The sequence below is a fragment of the Salminus brasiliensis genome, chromosome 17 (assembly GCF_030463535.1).
Source record: "Salminus brasiliensis chromosome 17, fSalBra1.hap2, whole genome shotgun sequence".
Classification (NCBI taxonomy): Eukaryota; Metazoa; Chordata; class Actinopteri; order Characiformes; family Bryconidae; genus Salminus; species Salminus brasiliensis.
This window is the reverse complement of record NC_132894.1, coordinates 24,449,860-24,472,105: the sequence shown is the minus strand read 5'-3', so window position 1 is coordinate 24,472,105 and position 22,246 is coordinate 24,449,860. Positions and strand designations below refer to the sequence as shown.

The window sequence follows — 22,246 nt, the reverse complement described above, 5'->3', positions numbered from 1 at the left end:
TGTTAGTTTACAGATGTTAATCTTGATTCTCATGTTTGTGAAGATATAGGAATGAATATTATGAACCATTTATTTTAATGAAACCTAAAGCATTAACATATGTTACGTTTGGATCATATCACATGTTACTTGTATTGTAATTATATAGTTGGTCCATCATGTGTAACAATATTTCAAAATGAAGAAATAAAAAGAGACAAAGGAAATGAACAAAATCAGATAAAAGATGCAATATTGCATTTTAACATGTTAAAATGTTACTATATGCATTTCAGTGGCCACTGTGGTAGGTAAACTCATTGGGCCCGTCACTGTGCTGGGGTAATTTTTTTTATGATATTGCTGTTATCCTTTTTTTCAGTTTTTGGAATTACATTCCAATTAAAAAAAAATCAACAGCCAAAGCTACAGTCTCTGTGGTTTATTCTGTTCTGCATGCGTAGTGCGTTTTGCACAGCTGCCTCTGAGCAGCTCACTCAAGAGTATATGGTGAGTGAAGATTAAAGAACAGCTGACCAACAGCTGAAAGAACAGCTGATCTTTAGCGGCATCTTTTAGAGCAATGGTTAGAATGGGCAGAAGATCAAATCTGGAATTCCTTTTTCCATAAAAAAATTTAATGATAGAAAATAAGCAATAGACATTCCTAAAATTCTTCACTTATCAGTTTTTACACATCCTACATGCTCTGGTAGTTTACAAAACAGCCTGAGATCCACAAATTCAGATAATCATTTAGAACAATACAGTTGTGAAAGCTTTGTTGCCTCATGTGTTCACACTCTTCACTGTAGCTAGGAATGATGGGGAATGTAGTGATACTGTTTAATTGTCTCCTCCACAGAGATTCAGTAAAGCTCTCTGGTAGTCACCCTTAGTTTGTTCCTGAGGAAACAGAATGACAAAGAAGAGTCAGTATATGTGTGTCTGTGTGTGTGTGTGTGTGTGTGTGTGTGTGTGTGTGTGTGTGTCTGTATGTGTGTGTTTGTGACTATTTGTTGTTGTACCCTTTCAGGACAAATGTCCTCACTTTGATACAAATTAGGTAAAAGAAGGATGGGCCTCAAATAAGTTACTGGAAGGGCAAAGCATTTATTAAAGGTTAGAGATTAGGGTAAGAGTTAGGTTTAGAGTTGAACAGTTCTTATAATATAAAGGTAGTTAAATATATACAATATATACATATATATCGTTTAAAACAATGAATCTTACCAGTAGGAGTAAAAACACTATATAACATTAGAATAAATGCAAATACATATAAATACAAATAATACTAATATTACTTATTTATTGGTTTTAAAAGTGTGGACTACAGCCATTGTATACATTTTTCCCTCAGCAGCTCAAAATGTATTGTACATTTATTAATTTGCTTATTTGTATTTATTCTAATGTTAATACATTAACACTATTGCTGAGATAAATATCTATCTATATATACATATATACTCTACATATACATATATACACTGTTTTGTACTGTATATAATACATAAAGCATACAGTATGTGACTAGTGTATATGACAAATACATGTAAGTGTACGTGTCTGTGTGGCACAGGTAGCGAGGGATACTGACAGAGATTGTCTGGTAGAGTGACTTTCCAAACTGTCTCTTGAACTCAGTGCAGATCTTCATGAGGTCAATTTCACAGCGGGAAACGATTATCCGGGTCAGGACTTTCTCCTTCACTGATTTAGTCTGAATACATATTAGGCTTAATCACACATTCACATATACAAGGGCACCCAGAACAAATACTTTCAGAATGTATGTATAAGTAAAAGGCTTGCTGCAGCCATCAGTAGTATTAGCATTAGCATGGCAGAAGAGACAACAGAGAGAAAAGAGCATCCAGATTTAATGGCTACATTTTTCTGGAGAAACATACCTTCATGGCATCATTGAGTTTATTTGCAAAATAAAGCTGTTTGTTTTCAAAGCACTCCACTGCAGAAAAAGAGAGAGAGAGAGAGAGAGAGAGAGAGAGAGAGAGAGAGAGAGAGAGGCCTTGTTGTTTTCAGTGAGGGGTCTCATTCACCTGGCGCTGTGCCAGTCAGCACTTACTTCAGGGCTTCCCACAAAATCAAACAACATTTCTCATCAAACAGCTTGTGACGGTGTTAAATAAGATATGAAGCAGTCACTCCAAGTGTGTGTGTGTGTGTGTGTGAAAGGCCCCCAGCCTTTTCCATCAACTCTGTCTGCCGACAAGTGCATACTGTGCTACATACATCACGTTTGCGGGTGAGTGTGTGTGTGTAAGTTAATTTCGTACCTAATGTAAGAAAAGATTTCTCCAGATCTCCCTTCACTTCTTTTCGGATGCTCTCCTTCATGTCATATGGGCTGTAGCTGTTATATCTCTCAAACACTGTCCAGAGAAAAACAGAGAAGGAGAGAGAGAGAGAGAGAGAGAGAGAGAGAGAGAGAGAGAGAGAGAGAGAGAGAGAGAGAGAGATGTATGTACAGTATTATCAAAATATTATACATAAACTAAATAAAAATCTTTAGTTTATCATAAACATGACAAATATGCTATGTTTTACAAGTAGGTTGAATCTTGGCTAGTGAAATGATCTTAATGTATAATTCAATATTTTAAGATAATAAGATTAACACTGAGAAACGGTGGAGTTAAGTCAGGCATGTCAGTAGATGCACATGCATATCACTTTGTTTACCTTTCTGGAGGTGTGGCACACTCCTCTCTGAGAAGATGTTTATCCAGGTGATCACATCGGTTCCCTTCCTCTTTACCCCTGCCTCATAGAGGACCTACTCACAGCAACAACAAACAAATTGTTATTCTCATATCTGTTGTGGTGCACATGTTGTTTTCCAAGTATTTAATCCTGAAAGACACTTACTCTGGCATCATTGTCAATCTTCTCATAGTCCACTACATTGCTTGGTTCCTCTCTCTTAGCCTGAGAAAAGGAGTATTGATGAGCACACTCACAAATGGAGGACACATAATATTTGATACATTTGTGTTAAGAGTCATTGATCATTATGATCTACCTGCACTAAAGCCAGCAGCAACTTAGCAAAATCCCCAGACGTATCTCCAGCTACATCTTTCTCCAGCTCCTTCTTGAACACTGTTGAACAGGTTGAAAACAGTTCATCTTCATTTGGGTGTGTTTTCTTTCTTCTCTCATACACATACAAACATACTAGGTTTGCCAAATGGTCATAAATCCATTACACAATGTGTCTGCCCACAAAACATTTCCCATTACTATCCCATTACACTCTTAAAAATAATGATTTCTGTTTATACAAAAATAAATATTCAGTGTACATACAGTTGTAGCAACAGACATGACATTAAGGTTATTTAACATTTAAAATGAGTCGCATTCTAATTTACCAAAAACTAATTTGTTAAAGAATCATACTTTGCAAGGTTTTTAAGGAAACAAAAGTGACCACTACGGTGTCACTAAAAAGAAATACATTTTGACACTTAGGAGTGTGCCATCAACCATTGGTGTAGTTTTACATTTGTTTTTGGGCCAAAAAAAAAGACAAAAAGGTCAGAAAACATTTGTCTAAATGGGCCAATCACACAAAAACAACAAATTTAGAGCAACCCTGAAACATGCAAATTTTTTTTCATCAATGAAGGATGAAGGACAGTTTTACTCACATTCTCTGTAGACTTTCTTAATCTCCACAAGCTCTTCATTGCTGCGAGAGCAGACCAACTCAATCAGACTCTCCTCATCAGTGCCCAGACCCTGAAAAGAAAAGAAACTTTTTGGATACCAAGATTCATAATCACAATCAATACTATAACCTTACAACTGTAACAATGGGATCTGCGCTGTGTCTATAAATCCTATTGCTTTTATGTAGAGAGTGGACTGACACAAGGTTCTGAGAAGATCCAGAAGAGGCGTTGCTGGAAATTAGAACAAAGGACAATGCAGACACACACTTGGTAACATAGTTGTTGGAATTGAACTCACCTTCATTGATGCTCTGAGCTCAAATGCATCAAACTGAGTTGTGCTCTTCATTAAGCCCAGAATCACACTCTCTAGAGAGCCTGACAGTGCCCCCTTGAGGGCAGTAACCAGGTCCTACAACACAGAAAGTTCAAAGAAAAGTGATTTCTGTAATATGTACAGCTATGTTCCGAAGCTTACATACACTTATCATGGCAGCATTGGACTTTCAATTATTACTTTTTCGCAGTATTTAGAAAACAAGAATTTGGTGTCAAAAATTTGAAGATCTCCTCAATTACAGGCACACAAAAATAGAGCACATTTCATTCAGGAAGACATCCTGAAAGAATTGGTACAGTTCAGTTAAATGTGTTTGTTTCCTGCACAGATCAAACTTCACAGTCCAATTATGATTTGTGTAAATCCACAACCATATTTTTCAAAGCTCCTTGGACTTTTCCACTGTACTGTATGTTGGTCAATCCAGTGCATTGACAGATCATTTTTATTTAGACACATTGAGGCTACCAGCTGAAGTGGGTGTATGTATTTTTGACCCTGTATTGTAAGTTGTGCACTAAATGTTTTTCTATATTTTCTATTCTATCTATGTATTCTTTTTATTTCTATTTTCTATTAATGTTCTACATTGTATACTCATTCTGCTCAATACAAAGAGCAATTTAAAGACATTTTAAAAAGCCAAATATTGCCATGACATTAGCGTTCATGAAGGGATTATCTGCATTTCTGATCACAACTGCAAACATTGTAAAACATTCAAAATGCTCTATGCTTGGTCCATACAGTCACTGCTAAACATAACTGCAAAACAGCAGGTTTTCAGTTTAGCAAGGTTGTGTTTATATAATGTATGTATAATTATGGATACTTCTGTGACCGTGTATACCTTTTTTTCCTTCCTCTCATACTCAAAAGCGATCTCTCTCCTCTGTGCATAAGTTCGCCTGGTCAGGATGTCAATGATTACATGCTCATCCACACCTAAAATGGGAGTTGGGGAGAGGGTGGATGTGTTGAAGGTACCTCCCTAACCTCAGAATGATAACATTAGTGAATGGCAGATATTACTTCACAGATATCTCATCAATGAGTGGCACGTTAAAGTTCAAGGACTAAACTGTATACTCAAAACCACACCTACCCCTCCAACACACACACACAAGCCTGTGGGGAAAGGTATGGTTTAAAATGCAATCTTAACCTCTACAGCTACTGCTGTCATTACAAACATATTATTTGGAACATCTCTCTTGTCATTTCTATGTGGTTGATTCATATACTTGCTTTCATTCAGTCATAAGGGCATTAGTGGAGCCAGGCACAGATGTTTGGCGGTAGGACATGACTTACACTCAGCATTCAATTTGATGCCAGATGTGTTGCATGGGGTTAAATGTTGAAGTCAATTGAATAAACCTTTTGGATATGTGGCAGTCAAGGACAGTGCAATGCGGACAGTCATGCAGCTCTTGAATACAACCTATTGTTTGGCAGTGTTTGCCTAAGGAGACTGCATAGCTGTCTAATTTTATGCATCTGCTAGAACAGCCAGGGCTACAATAGCTGGACCACTAATTTGAAAGGATGTTCATATACTTTTGTCAATGAGCTCAGCTATGCTGTAGTTTAAAACAGGTAGAGCACTAGAGAATCTGCTGTGTCCTTACAGAACAGAAGCTGACTCAAGCTTGCCAACTTTGTTCATCAGACAAACCCATAGCAATACAACTGTCCTTCACCCACCCAGATTGTCTTAGTTCTATCCATCTTCATTTCTTTCATAATTAAATAGTTGATATATGTATATATAATTAGCCAGAGTCAGAGGATTTGTTGCCAGCCATTGCCTATGGAGTCAGAATAGTTGTGGTGATAGAAAACAAACATCTGGAGCAATTAAATGGAGTTATATCATGACATTTAGATTAGATTTAGCAAATAAATTAGATATTTTGGATCATTTCCATTGTAGGCATCACAACCATTTTTTATTATCAACACCACTATAAAGCAAATCAGCTGGGAAGTTGAATTTGTGTTTATATCTCGACAATTGAATTATTTAAAAATTTTAAAAATTCCTGTGGAATTCCCTTTTAAAGCTCACAGCAGCTCTTTTCTGACAATTTTCTGGGTTTCACTAGTAATCGGGAGAAAGAATACTAATCAAATTTTAGCAGCAAGAGTGTTAATCTAGGATTAGCACAAATAAGTATAAATACTTCAATCGTCAATTGGAATACAGACACAGGTTACAAAAATCCAGCAAAGAAAGTAATGATTATGTTGCACACTCCTTGATATCATGTGGGTTTGCAAGTAATGTAAAACCTTATCTCTGAAAATGGGAAATTATAAAAAGTAAAAAAGCACTATGGGTAGTATGCTAGGTTCTCATACCTTTGGTTTTAATGGCTGTGTCAATCCAAGATGCATCCCTCTCTGCATCAAAATCTCGAGCTGGGACCACTGTTGGAAACCGTGGTTCTCTCAGCTGATGGTTTAAACAGAGAATAAATCCTAAAGAGTTCAAAATCTGTTGCTGTCTTGCTGTACTTGTTTCATTCAGACTATCTGAAATTTGTAGTTACATGAGTAATGTTTCCTTTATATGTCATATTACCACTCACCCCTCCATGACCCAGTGTTAGCTGACCCAGAAACTCAGATACCAGTGCCATTTTCACTTTCCTGCAGAGAATAGAATTTATACCATTAACCCATGAATATGTTCAATGAACATAATGTCGTGACCTAAATCATATGACAGAGTTGGCTAGTACATAATTAACATCCCCACCCTCAGTCTCAAAGGTCTTGCAGATCATTATCAGAGATCTGACTAGAGACCTGCTGTCATACAATCTATGTATACATATTGTTGCTGTCATAAAAAAAAAACATGAATGCGATTTTTTGTGTCCATTTTTGACATTTTGATATAATTTAAATCTGGCAGCTCTTCTTTACATTGAGTCAAAAACATGATGTTGTGATGAATGTACCAATAGAAATGAGTTGTCAAAGGTCAGACTTCATAAAAGGTGCAATGAAAAGAGTCAAAGACTGAAGTTACTTCATTCAAATTATGTTCATATTATATCATATATCAATAGGTGTTGCAATATTTGAACTATGTGATTCTTTCAGCTCATCCTGCCTTTTCTTTGGAATATTTTAAACTCCTCTTCAATAATTATAAAATAGATTGTAAGTCTGAAGACTAAAGGTGCTCAGTAAACTTTGCTCAGACACACCCTGGATCAATACCAATCTCACATTCCACCACTTAAACTGTTCCTGCCCACTCTGCACACTCTAACAACGCATCTGCATGGACTATTGAGATAAGGTGAGACTTGCACTGAAATATGTGAAATATATGTCCTTTAAAATAGAGTCAAGGGACTGACTCATGGCAGATGTTGCACCAAAAAATGTGCCAGCACAGTGGAGGGCCTGTTTGGTTATAAAGAAGGAGAGAGAGCGAGAGAGAGAAAGAGAGAAAGAGAGCTTCAAAGCTGTGTCAGAGTCTTACCTTTGTCAGGTGTCCTCGTGTGTTTTGGCGGTGTCAATTTGGGTGCCTTTGACACTTAAATAGAGGCTGTCCATGAGTCTCCTCCTACAGCCCACTCCTCCCCCCAAATTACACAGACAATCATATGTCACTTCCTTGTTAAGGTCTGGACTTTTCTTAAGCATTTTTACCCTAATCTCTATCTTCTGCATCTGTAGTATCTTATTAATTACCACAGACAATCATTTAAAACTTCATTCATCATTTAGACCTAAGATCACTTACTAATACAAGCATGCGGTAATAGGCAGGTGGGCAGCTGTATAAAATAAAACATAAAAAATACTGGATTATATCATTAAAAATTATTTAATTACACCCAAACAACAGATCATAGTCTATTAAAGACATTGGAGAATGTACCAAAGTTCGAACCAAAATCAGGAACCATCAAATGACAATAAAAACTACCAAATTAGGATTTTACATCTTGTGGAGCGAGTTGTCATTAATTGTTCTTTGCATTATTCTCAAAGATTTCTACTTAAATATTTTAAAACTTGTACACATAGGCTAATCCATGTTTCTGCAAGCACCAGTACTGCTAATTTGGCACCACATCTTATGGTTCCAAATACCACATGGCACCTTAATTGGTCTTGTAGAGTCAAGTCAAGTCAAGTCAAATTATTTGTATAGCGCTTTTTAACTGTTGTTGTCACAAAACAACTTTACATAATTACTAATTAGTAAAAGACAGAAAAAAAAAATTATGTAAGAAGACATGAAGGATCCAAGACCCCTAGTGAGCAAGCCAACGGTGATAGTGGCAAGGAAAAACTCCCTCAGAGCTGGAGGAAGAAACCTCACACTTCCTTTGGTCAGAACTAATTATAAATTATTGACAAAAGTTACCATACCATCTATTCTGTTGAACTGCTCTGATCATAATCATAATATATTAATCATGGTGTAGTAGAACTTAATATAGTCATGGCAGTGATGGTCAGAGTAATGATAGTTAATAGTGGTGATATTAATAATGGCACATAGTTAAGAGTCCATTTAAGTTTTAACATGGTCATTAGACAGGTTGCAGTGGTTGGAGGGTGTGCTGCTGGTCTGGCATAGGTGGTGGTGGGGCGGGGCCTGCTGGTTGTACTGGTAGGTGGCAGCTGGTCTGATGCAGCAAGCTGTTTGGGTGGAATGCAGAAGACAATTAGCATATTAGGCATATAGACTTAATCCTTTGACCCATTGGTATCTTTCTCTCTCTCAGGGCTCTAAACAGTTGAGATACACAGACAGACAAACACACTCATCACTGCCATTGAGTCAATAACAGCTCACACAGACAGAGATAAAATCTGTGTGCAGTGTTATGTTTGTGTAGATGATGTATAGACCTATGTGTTACAGTAGAAACACAGTCATCTCTGACATCACTTTACAGGCCTTCGCATGAACTGTTTTTGATATCTGCTCTGAGCTCAGGTTGATTAGCTGCTCTGAGGGAACAGAAATATAAAGATAAGAGAGATAATTGTGCAGCCATTCTATGCCACGCCACATCTTTCCTTCTTTACTCTGAACCTCAAACTGACACAACCTTTGTGTGTTATTGTGTTTGATAAAGTAGCAAACAACCCATAAACATAAATATAATTGTAATTGCCTGGGATAAGTACAAGCAGTTATGACATTTCCATATTTGACTACTAATGTGAAAATATGATTATTATATAGTAAAGTGAGTAAAGCAATGTTCCTTGCAGTTTAAAAAAAGATAAGCAACTACCAATAAGCAAGCTCAACAACTATTATGAGATTTGGTTGTTTTCTCACCAGAATTACTGACCGTATTATAACTAACAGTACAAGAGACTGGAGAATGAATCCACACCCAACAAAAAATACAGAGAATATGGACACATTTTGTATAAAATAATATCTTAGGAGTGAATGAAATATCCTTGTTGGTTTATTTCCAGTTTGAGTTCACTTTTGGACCTAAGGGAACATATACTTCCTGAGCCTATCATTGCTGTGTCCCAGTCTCCATAACAACATACAAAACAAGCACTGTATAATCACATACCACAGTGTAATACATCACCACATGCAAACAGACACTGACACACACACAAACAAGGGAGATTTCTGACTGGCAAAGAACTGATAGCATATTCTATTAGACTCTAGTGTACAGTTTAACAGAAAACACTGCAGTAGTACACAATGCTTTCCAGACTTGAATGTTTATTTGTTCAAAGCATTGATTATACTGAAGAAGGTAATGCACTGTATTTACTTGATTCAACTTTGTACAGCATTCCCACATGTATACAATATATTACATAATCACTGTAATAAAATAAATAAGTAAACAAAAATACATAACTGTGTTGTAATGTTTTATTTATTTGTGTGTATATTTTCAGTGTACAGCATTCCCATATTATTATTAATAATACCAAAGGATTCAGGCTATGCATGCTCATGTTCAATAATTTTATCAGGCATGTGTTTAATGCTTATTATAGCACTTAAACACTACTATTGTTTCACAAGTTTACTGAAAGGAAATACTTAGGGGACTGTCTTGAGACATCCTAGAGATCACCTGTGTTTATCTTCTCTCATAAATCTGATAATTATGAGTGTTGAAACACCTGGCATGAAGTATGAAGCCAGTAAGAATTAAGTAACAGTTTTCTCTAGTGAACTAGATTAAATGAAAACACTCTTGCTAACAGACAAATCCATAATACATTTTGTGGTGTAATTTTTGTGGTGAATTGAAAAATAGAGATGAACAGACATAAGTGACTTACTCAACCATTCCACATAAAGAAAACAGGACTCATCAGACCCAGCAACCTTCTTTCATTCCTTCTTTGACTGGAAACAACACACAAACCACAAACCTCACTTCCTGTATGGGTAGCCCAACTAGGAACCAAAAAGTTTTGTCCTCGAGTTCCACATTGGCCCATATATGGATGCCCAACAGTGTCAGTAATGGGACCAGGAGCCCACGTTCCACACATGGGAGCCCAGGTGGTTTTTCACACCTGCCCACTTCTACATCTAACACATTGACTAAGGGAACCGACTTACCATGTGACATATATATATATACATGAAGTGCTCTATCAGCACTTCATTGGCTCCCAGTTAAATTCCGTATCGAACACAAAATTCTTTTATTAACATATAAAGCCCTACATGGCCTCGCTCCTGAGTACCTGCAGGATCTTATAGTATATTACGAACCATCAAGACTACTTAGATCTCAGGGTGCTGGCCTCTTACTCGTTCCCAAAATTCAGAAAACCTCAGCAGGGGGAAGAGCCTTTTCTTATAAAGCCCCCCAGCTCTGGAATAACCTTCCAGATAATGTTCGGGACTCAGGCACAGTCTCAATCTTTAAATCTAAGCTGAAAACTTATATGTTTAGTTTAGCTTTTGGTAATTAATGTTTCTTAGATAAGGGCTGCAGGTCCAGGGGTTCGCGGACCCAGGGAATTGTATGTACACTGAGATGCTGGAGCTGTCGTCTCGCTGCTTACACGCGATCACTCAGGGTTGTTGACGGTGGAGCAGATAGATGCTGGTGTTCTCAGGGTACGCCCGTGTCCGTGTTACCTTCTGGCTCTCTCCTTTTAATTATGCTGTGATAATCAGACCTGCTAGAGTCGTCAGACATACCCAGATGCTGATTCTCAACATTCTCTGCACTCCATAAAATTCCTCTTAGAACTAACTTTTCTCTCTTTACCTTCTTCGAGTAAATGACCACCCAGCCCGATCTGCAGGAAGATTGCCCGCTGAGGTCCCCTCTACTTGCATCTAACCAGCTGCCACCTACCAGTCCGGCCAGCGGGTCCCCCCCCAACCCGCCACCACCCATGGCTCACCCGCCTGCCGCTGCTGCCTGTTTGGTGGCCGTACTGAAACCTAGATGGACTCGTGCCTGTCTGACACTATTAATATCACCACTATCAACTTTCTGTTGTATCTGCTTTGGTAATTTTTATCATTAATGTTTAAAACAGTCTGGCCAGAGGAGGATGGGTCCCCCTTGTGAGTCTTGGTTCCTCCCAAGGTTTCTTCCTCCAGCTCTGAGGGAGTTTTTCCTTGCCACTGTCGCCGTTGGCTTGCTCACGGGGGTCTTTGACCCTTCATGTTATTCCTTCTTTCTTCTCTGTCTCTGTTCTTTATTAAGTACTAATTATGTAAAGCTGCTTTGTGACGACAACAGTTGTAAAAAGCGCTATACAAATAAATTTGACTTGACTTGACATATATCCCAGACCTTGAAATGTCATTGTTAGTCAGTGTTATTCACTTTATCTGTGATTAGATCTATAATCTGTGTATTTTGTATAAAATATAGCTCCTATAAAGCATGTGTGCCAAAAGTTGACCCATGAAGACGTTTGATTTGGCTAGCCTGAAAGTTAACCTAACCCTATGCCATTCACCCAACATGAGCACTTATTTTTATACTACTTACAAAGTATTTTTTTATATTCCTCTTTTACTGTATTTAAGTGTTGAAGAAATTGTAATCTAATATATTTACCCCTACTTTCCTCCTTACTTGTATACTCCTGGAAATGGCCCACTGCAAAAATTGCAATTTGGCCCCAAAACAAAGAATTTGGTCACCACTGCTCTGGTATTTTTCAAGGAATGCTCTGGTATTTTTCACCATAATCTCAGTTTGCCATCTGTAGCATAGGAGTTGGAAACGTTGGAAAAGAACAGAAAACCAGATGGCTTCAAATGGCTTCAACACAATATGCACCTATTTCAGCTAGGTACAGAGTTATCCCTTAATCACAACATGATCAAATAAATGTAAATAAATACTTGATTAACAGAGCTGGAAAAAAGACAAGTAGACCAATGCACATGAATGTTTCCATCACAAGTTGTGGAATTTTTATTACTATCAGCACATTCAGCACACTATTTGACAATGTGTGACATGCGCCTTTCATAAAAGCCATTTAGGAGGTAACCTTTCTAAATACAACTTCACAACATTCAGTTTAGATTAAAACGTATCTCAAAGAAAACATTACATTTCGATTTTCTTTACAGGTGTATATACAAAACCAACAAAATACTTACAGTTATAGGGAAGAAACAGACTATTGCTAGAGGGCTACTCGAGATGAGATCAAGAGTGCTTAAGGTATTAAAACAAAAAACATTTTTTCATCTGTTCAAAAATGAAAAGGACAGAAAAAAGAGGTAAAACCAGCTTCTTCTATGGTGAGTTATTTCTTTAATACAAACTGTTATGTACTCAAATTATTAGCATATTACTCACAAATCAGCATATCATGACGTGCATGTTATACAAAACTTTTGGTCTTTTACCTGTGAAAAATTATAACCTTACAAAGACTGTATTACTGTGATACTGAAAAACGTACATACACGGAAAGATTAAGTGCTCATGCCCAAAACCAGTCAAAGAGAATTACAATACTGCTTGGAGTATAGATTAACTACTCAAAAAATGAAAAATCAACCAGCACATGGAAAAGAGAATATTCCAGTCCTCTGGACTAGTGCAAACATAACCATACACATTACAGCTCAGCATAATCATAGACATTTTAATTGTCATTCTTTCTGACAGCTGATAATAATGAGGATAAGTAAAACACATTAGAACCAATGCTTTAATCAAGCTCAATTTCACTTAATAACCAACTGTTGTGATGTCAGTTGCTGAAAAAAAGAATTTTAACCAAGAGTCAAAAAATGGTGTTATTTTGGATAAAATATTACACAAGAAGATAGCACACAGACTGTCTCAGGTCTCTTAGGAAAACAAGACTGAATGGAAACACATCAAGGAGAGTCAGAGTAATCAAAAACACACAAAATGAAAAACCACAGAGGTTCTGTGTTTAAAGCAATTGCATGCAATATTCATTTGCAAAAGTAATACCTTGTAACCGTTATTGCTTTTCATTCTTGGTTTTGGCTAACTGTTCTTATTTACTAAATCTCTGCTGACCCTGATCTTTACCAATTTCACAGCATTTCACTGTACTTCTGCAGGAGTTGCTGTACTACAGTAATTGGACAGTTACTCATTTGGTTTCTCCTTCTCTCTCTACAACAGCACATTAGAATCCCTGAGCGTTTCCCAAATACCCATTTGTGAGGTCAAATGTTTAATGGATTGTCTTTCACAAAAATTGATGCTAATAACAACAGTACACATATTGCAGAGCCAGCCCTTACAAAAACACAACGTATACAGATTGGCATTTTCATTTAAACAGGCCTATTGCTTTAATGTTGTGTGGACCAAAAGTTTAATGGGTCATACAGCATTTCAGCAGCCTGATTACAACTGCAGACATGGGGCAGAAATTCTAAGGGACGACAACAGTGAAAACTGTGCAATACTGGGGTGACTATTAAAACACCGGAGTAGCGTGAGAATGAAAAGCTAGAACAAACACTGTAATGTTGTTTACCTCTCCTCTCCTCATCCCTGAGGAGTTGTGGCACAGGATGCTAAAGTCCTGAACAAAATCGCATCCTGGGTAGGGTACGAATTTTCTGCTTTCAAAACCAAATCTCGTCAAAGATCCCACTCCCTGGAATGTCGACACACATCTCATATCTATAGGAATCACCCATTCCCACTCACCTAAGCTATACAGACACTTACTATCACTTTTACTATGGCACGACACAATACAAACAAAAGGAGTAGGCTTTTAAAGACAGCCATGAAACCTAATCGAGACTTCATAGATCTTTGATTACAACATGATCATCCCTACTAGTCCAACAGAGAGATTTCATATTGGTTATTGCTGGAAAAACACAAAGTGCTACTTTTTGTTGGGTCATCCACACCGTACATGCTTTACTCATATTTTCAGAATGTTCCGTTTGATCACAAAAGACTTGATTTTCATTCACTCCTAAATTTTATTTATTACAATGGCTAGATCATGGGACTCCTGTGGCTCCTTTTTTTCATGTGTGTTCCCACTGTCCCCACCCTGCTAGGAGAATGTGTTTCACACACAGCTTACAGCTCACTGCTGGATGTGCTTAGTAAGGGGTGAAGAAAAAGTAGTTCTGTGGCATTAGCACCAACATTGGGCACCAACAACTCCACTGAGGTTGAGAACACTGGCTGAGGTTGAGAATAGAGAACTGCACTTTATAACATGGGATGTGTTTACAGAATACGGCAGAATCTGATTTATTGTAATTGAGGCCAGTCAATGTTGCAAATTCATGATTTGAATAAGATGAGCCAATTAAATTTGCTTTAATGAATCAGAATTGGCCATAAATACTGATTGTTAGTGCATCCCTATTTCAAACCAGCAGATGGCACTTTCGTCTAGACTAACATCACACAGTGCCTGCTCCCTCCATCTATATGAGATGTATCTATATATCTGTGTAGACAGTGGGATTGGGGAAAAATACAGACATGGCAGAGCAGGCTGTTGCTGGCTAAAGGAATCCACTTAAGATTCTAATATTCTTTCCACTGACCACTATGTCTTCAGTAAGAGGGAAGTCTGTAGCACTGTCAGGCTTGTAGAGTTGTTTTGTGACACTCCAGAAACTGTAATTGAACGGAGGCTAAACCGCATCAGTGGCATTTCTGTGGACATTTTTTTAGTCTTTAGGGGCTGGTGGTGTTGCCTGGACACTGTCAGGCCTTCTGGGGTAGGGCCTGCTCAAAGTCTGAGCCAAAAAGCTCCTTGTAAAGTGGAGGGAAGCGTGTGTGCACTATGTCAGGGTGAAGAGCTCGAAAGGCGCTCAGTTTCTCCATGTGCCGGCTGCATAACGCACGAACCGTAGACACCTTGCAGATCAGCTAATCAGAAAAAAACACAGATGTCAAAAACGTGTACAAGTACATTTAGTTGACTTTCTATCTGCACAACAACTAGCCATTTTATCAGGTATACCTCCATATTGGTGCACTTTGTACAGTTACTGATCTTATGCTACACAATTATCAGTCATGCTCTACTGTATCAGTGGAATGTAAACAAAATAGGACCATTGCTGAACAAATATTGTGTGGTCCACCATTCTCAAAACAGCAACATGGTAGTGGAAGATAAGAATTAGTTCCAGTTAGCAGGGTGCACTTGTACAAGCAGTGCTGTTGCAACTTTTAGAAACCTCTATGTCACTGCTGGGTTGCCAAAAATATTCTGTGTCCTGTTTTCAGAAACTGATCACTAAAGAAGGGCTAGGATTACTAACACAAATTGTAATACTGATAATATTTCTGATTGTTAGATGTGGTAGAGGGGGCTGACAAACAACATATGAACTACAGCCAGCAAATGTAAACCCACAACATGTATCTTTATGGTAGGTGTATCTAAGGAGTGAGTGTAGGTAGAGTGTAAGTTATCTGTACATAATAAACCAGTGTGTGTATGTGTGTGTACCTTTGCAAGGACCCCCTCTTCTCTCTGGTTCTTTTGGATAAGGTTTTGCAAGGCCATCTGAATCCTCTGCTGAAGTTTTTCCACTCTGTCTTTTTCCTGAAGCCAAGATCGGTCTGCACAAACACACACACACACATAGATCATTCCAGTATTCCACAAATGTGGAATTCCACCTGTACGTGAGTGAGTGTGTGTGGGGGGAGCACCTAAAATAGCCATGCAGTTACCAAAAATCAGTACTGTTGTTTTACTCGCCAACTCATGTTATAGTGTGGAAACAATGCCTAAAGCTGCTGAAGAATTTTCTCTATGTTTTGTCTCTGTCTCACCTGAAGACATAAGAACAAATGCGGAGAACAGGCCAATCTCATCTTCAGTCAACTGCAGAGAGCTCAGGCTCTTAGCAAACTCAAAGACAGAGTTGATCAAGTCATCACAGCCTAGAAAAACACATATGTAAGCTAAAAGTAAACATAAGTGAGCAAAACAAACAAAAAAAACTTTACCTCTATACAGTTTGAATTTTATAATTAATACAGCACTCACCCAGGGACTTGAAGACATCTGGTCCTGCATATTTGCCATCAAAGTACACTGTGTTATTCTGAGAGTCGTACGCTCGACACATCCTCACAAATACCACCTCTAAAGAACCTGAGGAACAAAAACACCCAGCATTCCTAACTTGTAAAAAGCTTAATGTTTTTGTTGAAAATAAATCAACAGCAGTCCATTTACTATATGCCTGGTCAGATGACAAATTAATATAAATGGTCATGTTGAAAGTATACAGTGTTTATTGTCTAAGAAGGGCTGGTATCTGAGAAATGAGAGTCTCACAATTGTAGTAGAAAAAGCTGCAGAAAGGTTTGAGGTGTGTATGTGTGTGTGTGTGTGTGTGTGTGTGTGTGTGTGGTGTATGGGTGTATTTATACCTGCTTTGAGAAGTACTATCTGATCATTCTGACACAGCTCCATGAAGCCATCGATGCGCTTGGCAAACTCCACTACATACTGCACAGCCTCTGTCACTTTAACTGCACACACCTGCCACATCTCTTCCTGAGACTATAAGAAAAAGAGAGACAGAGCGGTTACAGAACACAGATGCATATATGCACAAATACACACACACACACACACACACACACACACACACACACAGTACTGAGCAAAATTCTTAGCCAGTCCTAAAAAAATATGATGTTACTGCTTGTAAAAACTATACATTATATGACCTATAGTGTTTAGAAATAAACACAATAAATTAAACAACTTTTTTTAAGTGTTGCTCAATCATGCAGATTTCCCCCCTACAGCATCTAGAGATTGCAACCTTTTTTTCTAGGAAGGCACCCAGGTGCTAATACAGTTCCTTGTCATCTCAAGGCTTAACTACTTCAACTCCTTCCTGGTTGGTCTTCCTTGCATCAGGCCATTGAAATTAATCCAGAACACAGCTGCACAACTTTTCTTCCCAAGTCTTCCTATAACAGCCATGTCACTGCTTTACTATGTTCTGGCATCAAGGTGGTGAAACTTTCCCTGGAATCTTCAGATGCTGACTGTATACCCATCACTTATCTTTGGCATTATATTTTAGGCATGGTGTAATAAATGGATTTATCTGTAGGGTATTGTGCATCTTTTGTATTTTGGTATAAGTAGTATCTTTTGTAAGCTTAAAGCTTGGCATTATCTAAGCTTTAGATTCTTTTCACACTAGGCGTGGGCAACTATAAATTTCTGAAAGTTACTTTGGATTAGATTGGCTGCAAAAATGTCAGAAATATTAGACAGAAAACAAAAAGACAAGTGACATTTAACAAAGACAACATGATTTAGGCATGTTTTTGCAGAAAAGATTTGTTTTGATGAGGCTGCTTCTTAATGCACAAAGTCTCACCCACTTACCCAGTACAATCTGAAAAAAATGAATTACTTTAAAATCTTACATTTTAACTTCTTTGACATGAAGCGTGTACTGTACATCCCAGAATGCAGTTTTACAGAAATTTGCTGTAAGTAAAATGGTACATTACAGCAAGATTTCTTTGCAATGTGGACCTTTCTAAAAGAATAAAAACTTAATGCATAGATTAATACATTTAAAAGGAATTCATATGGTTTAGATGTACTGTAGTGCTGATGTGGGTTTTTGCAAAGTTCATTTTTTTTTTTTTTGACATACAAGCATTTACACATGCACACACATACCTTCTTCTGGTATGCTTCTAGGTCAGTATGCAGCACAGTTTGCCATTTGCTGGGCTCCAGCTCCTCTCGCAGATATTGGCATGTCTCCGTGTGCGACTTACAGATGTTCACAGACAGATGCTCTGTTTAAACATAAAAAAGAGTTTGATTAAACACAGTCTCTACTACATTATCGTCTACTTAATTTTGCTTGCAGAACACTGTTAAAAAGGTTATTGGCAAAGTTCACACATATTTCATCTGTGATGCCTGTTTATTTATTGAAAGCCTGCAATTTTGCAGTATCTACTATGAATTCATCATTGTAAAAAATTGGTAATTCAGAAACTCAAAATTTATATGAATATGTTCATCCCAAAATAGGAAGATTATCATGGTTCATAATAAGCGTGTGTTTTAGTCAGAAGGGATTTAACTGGTTGATATTCCCTGCTGAGCGCCCCACTGTTTGCTGATTGGCCTGTGGTAATGGGGCACTAATTACTGGTGACACATTTAAATGAGGCATGGAGCGGAGTTCACTGCCCACTGCTACTGCAAACCTCTGAGCTGTCAGTCACCCCCCTCAGAGAAAGAGCTCATTAGCTGTTTGCAATTCAGATTCAAACCAGTGAGTAAATATTATGGGTGGCTTTTGCACAAACAAGTGTGTCTCTTGGCCCAGTCAGTATTCAGAGAGCAATTTTACTATCTAAGAACTTCACAATATAATGCAATATAATATTATATGGTGAGAAATTAGCAACAGACTCCTGTAGGATTATTGGTTCTCAACAGTCACATTATATTAAATATACACATATTACATATAAACTCATATAAAGTCATACAAACTCATACAAACTCAACAAGTTACACAAAGCTACTAGTATACATAAATATTTATTCCAAACAAACATACATGACATAAGCAGTCAAAACCCTTTTGACTTTATAATACTGGTGCTTGTTGGAATAAGCCTTCATAAATGTTTATATAAGTTCATGTAGTGTAACGTCATGTCCTTATGAATGCTGTCCTTTGGAAAAATGTTACAGATTGTTTTGTTATCCACAAGTTTTGGATGTGTTTTGAGGTGTATGTTTACAGTTCAGCCTGTATTGCTGTTACAGTGAAGGTAATAACTGTCCCCTAAATGTGAATTCGTGCATGAAACCATTAAAACTTCCAAACTATTGACTGACTAGCTTTCTTTACTTCAAAAATGTTCGCTTGATGTAAATGTTCAATGTAAAACAAGCCACTAAATATGCTTAAATGTGTGATTTTTGCTGATATTAATAAATCTGTTATATACATTGGTTTGGTATAACAGACAAGCTCTTGTGTGTGTGTGTCTTACCCAATTCGCTCATGGTATCAGTGGGGGATAGGTCGCCATTGCTATAGCAGCAGTATGGGTCTAGGCCCGATTCTGGGCTTAGATCACACACTGGCTCTAGCTTAATGCCATCCATATCTAGACCTGACTGATCAGGAGAGGGCTGAATGTCCAGGTAGAATCCACTGATCGCAGAGTCTGCCTTTACTTCATCTGCAGTGTGGTCATTTACATAACCGCAGAGGTCATCAGGGAGTTCTGTAAGCCCATTGGTAGAGAGGGCATAAGAAGGTGTCAATGGCTCTGCCTCCCCAGGTGATGGATCCCGCCCCTCCTCCGGCTCCTCCATGGACTTCTCTTGCTGCTGCTGCTGTCGGTGCCTCTGAACTTCCGCAAATAGGCTGTCTCTCTGTTTCTTTGACATGCGTCCAAACTTCACCGCTGTAAAAAGAACATACACAGACACAAATTTACACATGCACTTTTCCTCAACTAAAACACTTCCAGTTCTCTTTCTTAAAATGAGAAGTCCTTATGAAAGTGGTCCACAGAGGATCTCTTCATTACAGGTTAGCCAGCAGTTATTTGGTAGAACTAGTGATGCTGAAAGAGGAAAGTTAGATGAGAATTGACTGCAATTTCAAAATATGACAATAGGCCGACATCCAATCAGCTTTATGCTTTTGTTCTTTTTACACCACTTGTTGTTCACAGGATCTCTATTATTGGTCTATTGTCTTTTTATGATCAGTGCAATTACTCAGTATTGTACTCAGGGGTGGTTTGCTGCACAGATTTACCTGGGCTTAAGCCTAGGGGCCCAGAGTAATTCAAATCCTCTTTTTTAATTGACTCTCCACTCTCCGTACAACCAATTACTTATTTTTACTTACAGTCACAGTCACACAATGTCATGGCCCAAAAGTATTTTTTCCTTATTCATTTATCATGAAATCTGAAACTATATCATAAAACTATATATTAAAGCTTGTAGAGACCCTGGTTGTTGGATACAGTGTAGATACAACACACTGGAAGTGATGTGAGCTGAAGATCAAACTCTGGTTTGATAATAGTAAGTATAATTTCTGCTCATCTAGATTTACTAGAATAAAAATTGTTTAATATTTGTTTGTGAATTTATTAGATTTGGTCTCGGATAACACTCAAGGTGGGTTACAGTTGAGACGAAAAAAAGATATCTAGCTTTTTAGACTGACTGCTTTTTGGTGAATTTAATTTCTGGGGTCTGGGTTTAATACAATGCAGAGAATGCCAGGACATGACACTGTTGGTGATGTAGTCGCTAGTTTTGCTAATTAATAGCCCTTTCTACATGTTTGAAACCATGTGTAAAGTCGGGAGGGAACTAATAACTGATTTTCTGGATTTAAACTAGACCCATAGGGCCCATGACCACCTGTAGCCTCAGGGAGGGTACAACACTAATGACATATTCAGCAAATCAACCATGACGTACATTTTCATTATTGCCCATTTTCACATTGCCCACAACTAGCTACTGCCATAATTAGACGGGGACCCACCGTCTCGTGACATGCCCACTGCCAGGCATTTCTGTAGACGACAGTGCTGGCAGCGGTTTCGGCTGGTGCGGTCGATCAGACAGCTCTTCTGACGAGGGCAAGAGTAGGACACTGCGCCCTGCTGACTCCTGCGAAAAAAACCCTAAGAAAGAAAGAGGGAGAGAAGGAATAATACATCTGTAAACTGTGCAGTCCATTAAACTGGACAGAAATTTTCTTTCCATTGAGCTACGACAGATCATATTGAAAAACTCAATTAATTAATTAATTAAACTGTAAATTGCGAAATAATTTTTTCATTAACTAAACCATAAAAAATTTCTTCTTAAGCTCAGAACAACATTTCCATATTTGTACAGATGTAGCATTTAATCATGCACTGGCATGATAATGTGGCCCTCACTGATTAATCAATCAATTAGTCTTGCTATATCTTGTTTTATATTGTCCTTTCATTAGAAGTGCAGTCTCAACAGTGCAGTATCCTCCTACCTTACATCCCTCACAAGTGATAACTCCATAGTGGATTCCAGATGATTTATCGCCGCAGATCTTACAGGGAATACTCTCAATTTGGGCTAAAAAGAGAACCACACACACACAGAAGCACATAATCACACACAAACACACACAGACGCACACATTTAAGCTATGTAGTATGGATACTATTTGTTAAACTATTTTGTAAGATATCTGTAACTACCACTACCCACAACGCCAAGTCAAAGCTAGCACATAACCCTCATGTTTGCAGTTTGACCACATTTATTAGTGTCAAAAGAAGTAGTACTAAGGGTATAGGGTAACTATGGCTTGGGTAACTATGGCTGGTTTATAAACAGTGTGTTATCTTATACAATTTAGATTATTGTGTCCTTGAGCAATTTAGACCTTTGGCAGCCCAGCAAAAAAAAAAAAAAAAAAAAAAAAAAAAAAAAAACTCAAGGAGGGTCAATGGGCTGCTCTAATTGTATTAAGGCCAATTCCATGGTCACTTTTCTTAGAATGAAAGCATCTGTTTGTGCTGGGAAAGCCAAACAGTTGTTAAAGGACATTTCACTTTTAAATGCTAACATTGTTAATGAAAGGTAGTGCAAACTACCTAGCAGAAAGCCTCTTTTAATCTTAACTGATTCTAAAAAGTTCAGCTAATCACCTGTACTCTTTTATAGGGGAGATAAA

The 22,246-nt window shown here is 37.8% G+C and overlaps 2 protein-coding genes across 4 annotated transcripts in view; both read right to left on the bottom strand.

Moving 5' to 3' along the window:
* Positions 1-599: 599 nt before the first annotated feature.
* anxa2b (annexin A2b) lies at positions 600-7,556 on the bottom strand. Its single transcript, XM_072661047.1, has 13 exons — positions 7,526-7,556; positions 6,618-6,678; positions 6,388-6,481; positions 4,874-4,968; positions 3,982-4,095; positions 3,660-3,750; positions 3,029-3,108; positions 2,875-2,934; positions 2,689-2,782; positions 2,283-2,378; positions 1,896-1,954; positions 1,583-1,705; positions 600-885 (listed from the first exon to the last, which is right to left on the bottom strand). The coding sequence occupies exons 2-13, from the start codon at positions 6,666-6,668 to the stop codon at positions 826-828; spliced, it is 1,017 nt and encodes a 338-aa protein (XP_072517148.1). The 5' UTR covers positions 6,669-6,678; positions 7,526-7,556; the 3' UTR covers positions 600-825.
* Positions 7,557-12,431: 4,875 nt separating this feature from the next.
* The window catches only part of rorab (RAR-related orphan receptor A, paralog b), a 44,382-nt gene continuing 34,567 nt past the window's right edge, over positions 12,432-22,246 (bottom strand). For all 3 annotated transcript variants that reach the window (XM_072661044.1, XM_072661045.1, XM_072661046.1), the window contains 9 exons: positions 21,557-21,642; positions 21,065-21,206; positions 19,539-19,958; positions 18,196-18,317; positions 16,914-17,046; positions 16,525-16,632; positions 16,308-16,418; positions 15,979-16,091; positions 12,432-15,389 (listed from right to left, as the gene is read on the bottom strand). In XM_072661044.1, coding sequence (XP_072517145.1) covers positions 15,225-15,389; positions 15,979-16,091; positions 16,308-16,418; positions 16,525-16,632; positions 16,914-17,046; positions 18,196-18,317; positions 19,539-19,958; positions 21,065-21,206; positions 21,557-21,642 — 1,400 coding nt within the window. In that variant the 3' untranslated portion in view covers positions 12,432-15,224. The remainder of the gene's footprint in view (positions 15,390-15,978; positions 16,092-16,307; positions 16,419-16,524; positions 16,633-16,913; positions 17,047-18,195; positions 18,318-19,538; positions 19,959-21,064; positions 21,207-21,556; positions 21,643-22,246) is intronic.

Excerpts from the sequence above, each read along its gene's own strand:
- anxa2b (XM_072661047.1), bottom strand. The coding sequence starts at position 6,668 with ATGGCACTGGTATCTGAGTTTCTGGGTCAGCTAACACTGGGTCATGGA. Across the intron at positions 3,109-3,659 it reads TAAGAAAGTCTACAGAGAAT|TGTTCAAGAAGGAGCTGGAG; the intron begins GTGAGTAAAACT and ends CCTGTTCAACAG. Across the intron at positions 2,379-2,688 it reads TGTGCCACACCTCCAGAAAG|TGTTTGAGAGATATAACAGC; the intron begins GTAAACAAAGTG and ends TTCTCTGGACAG.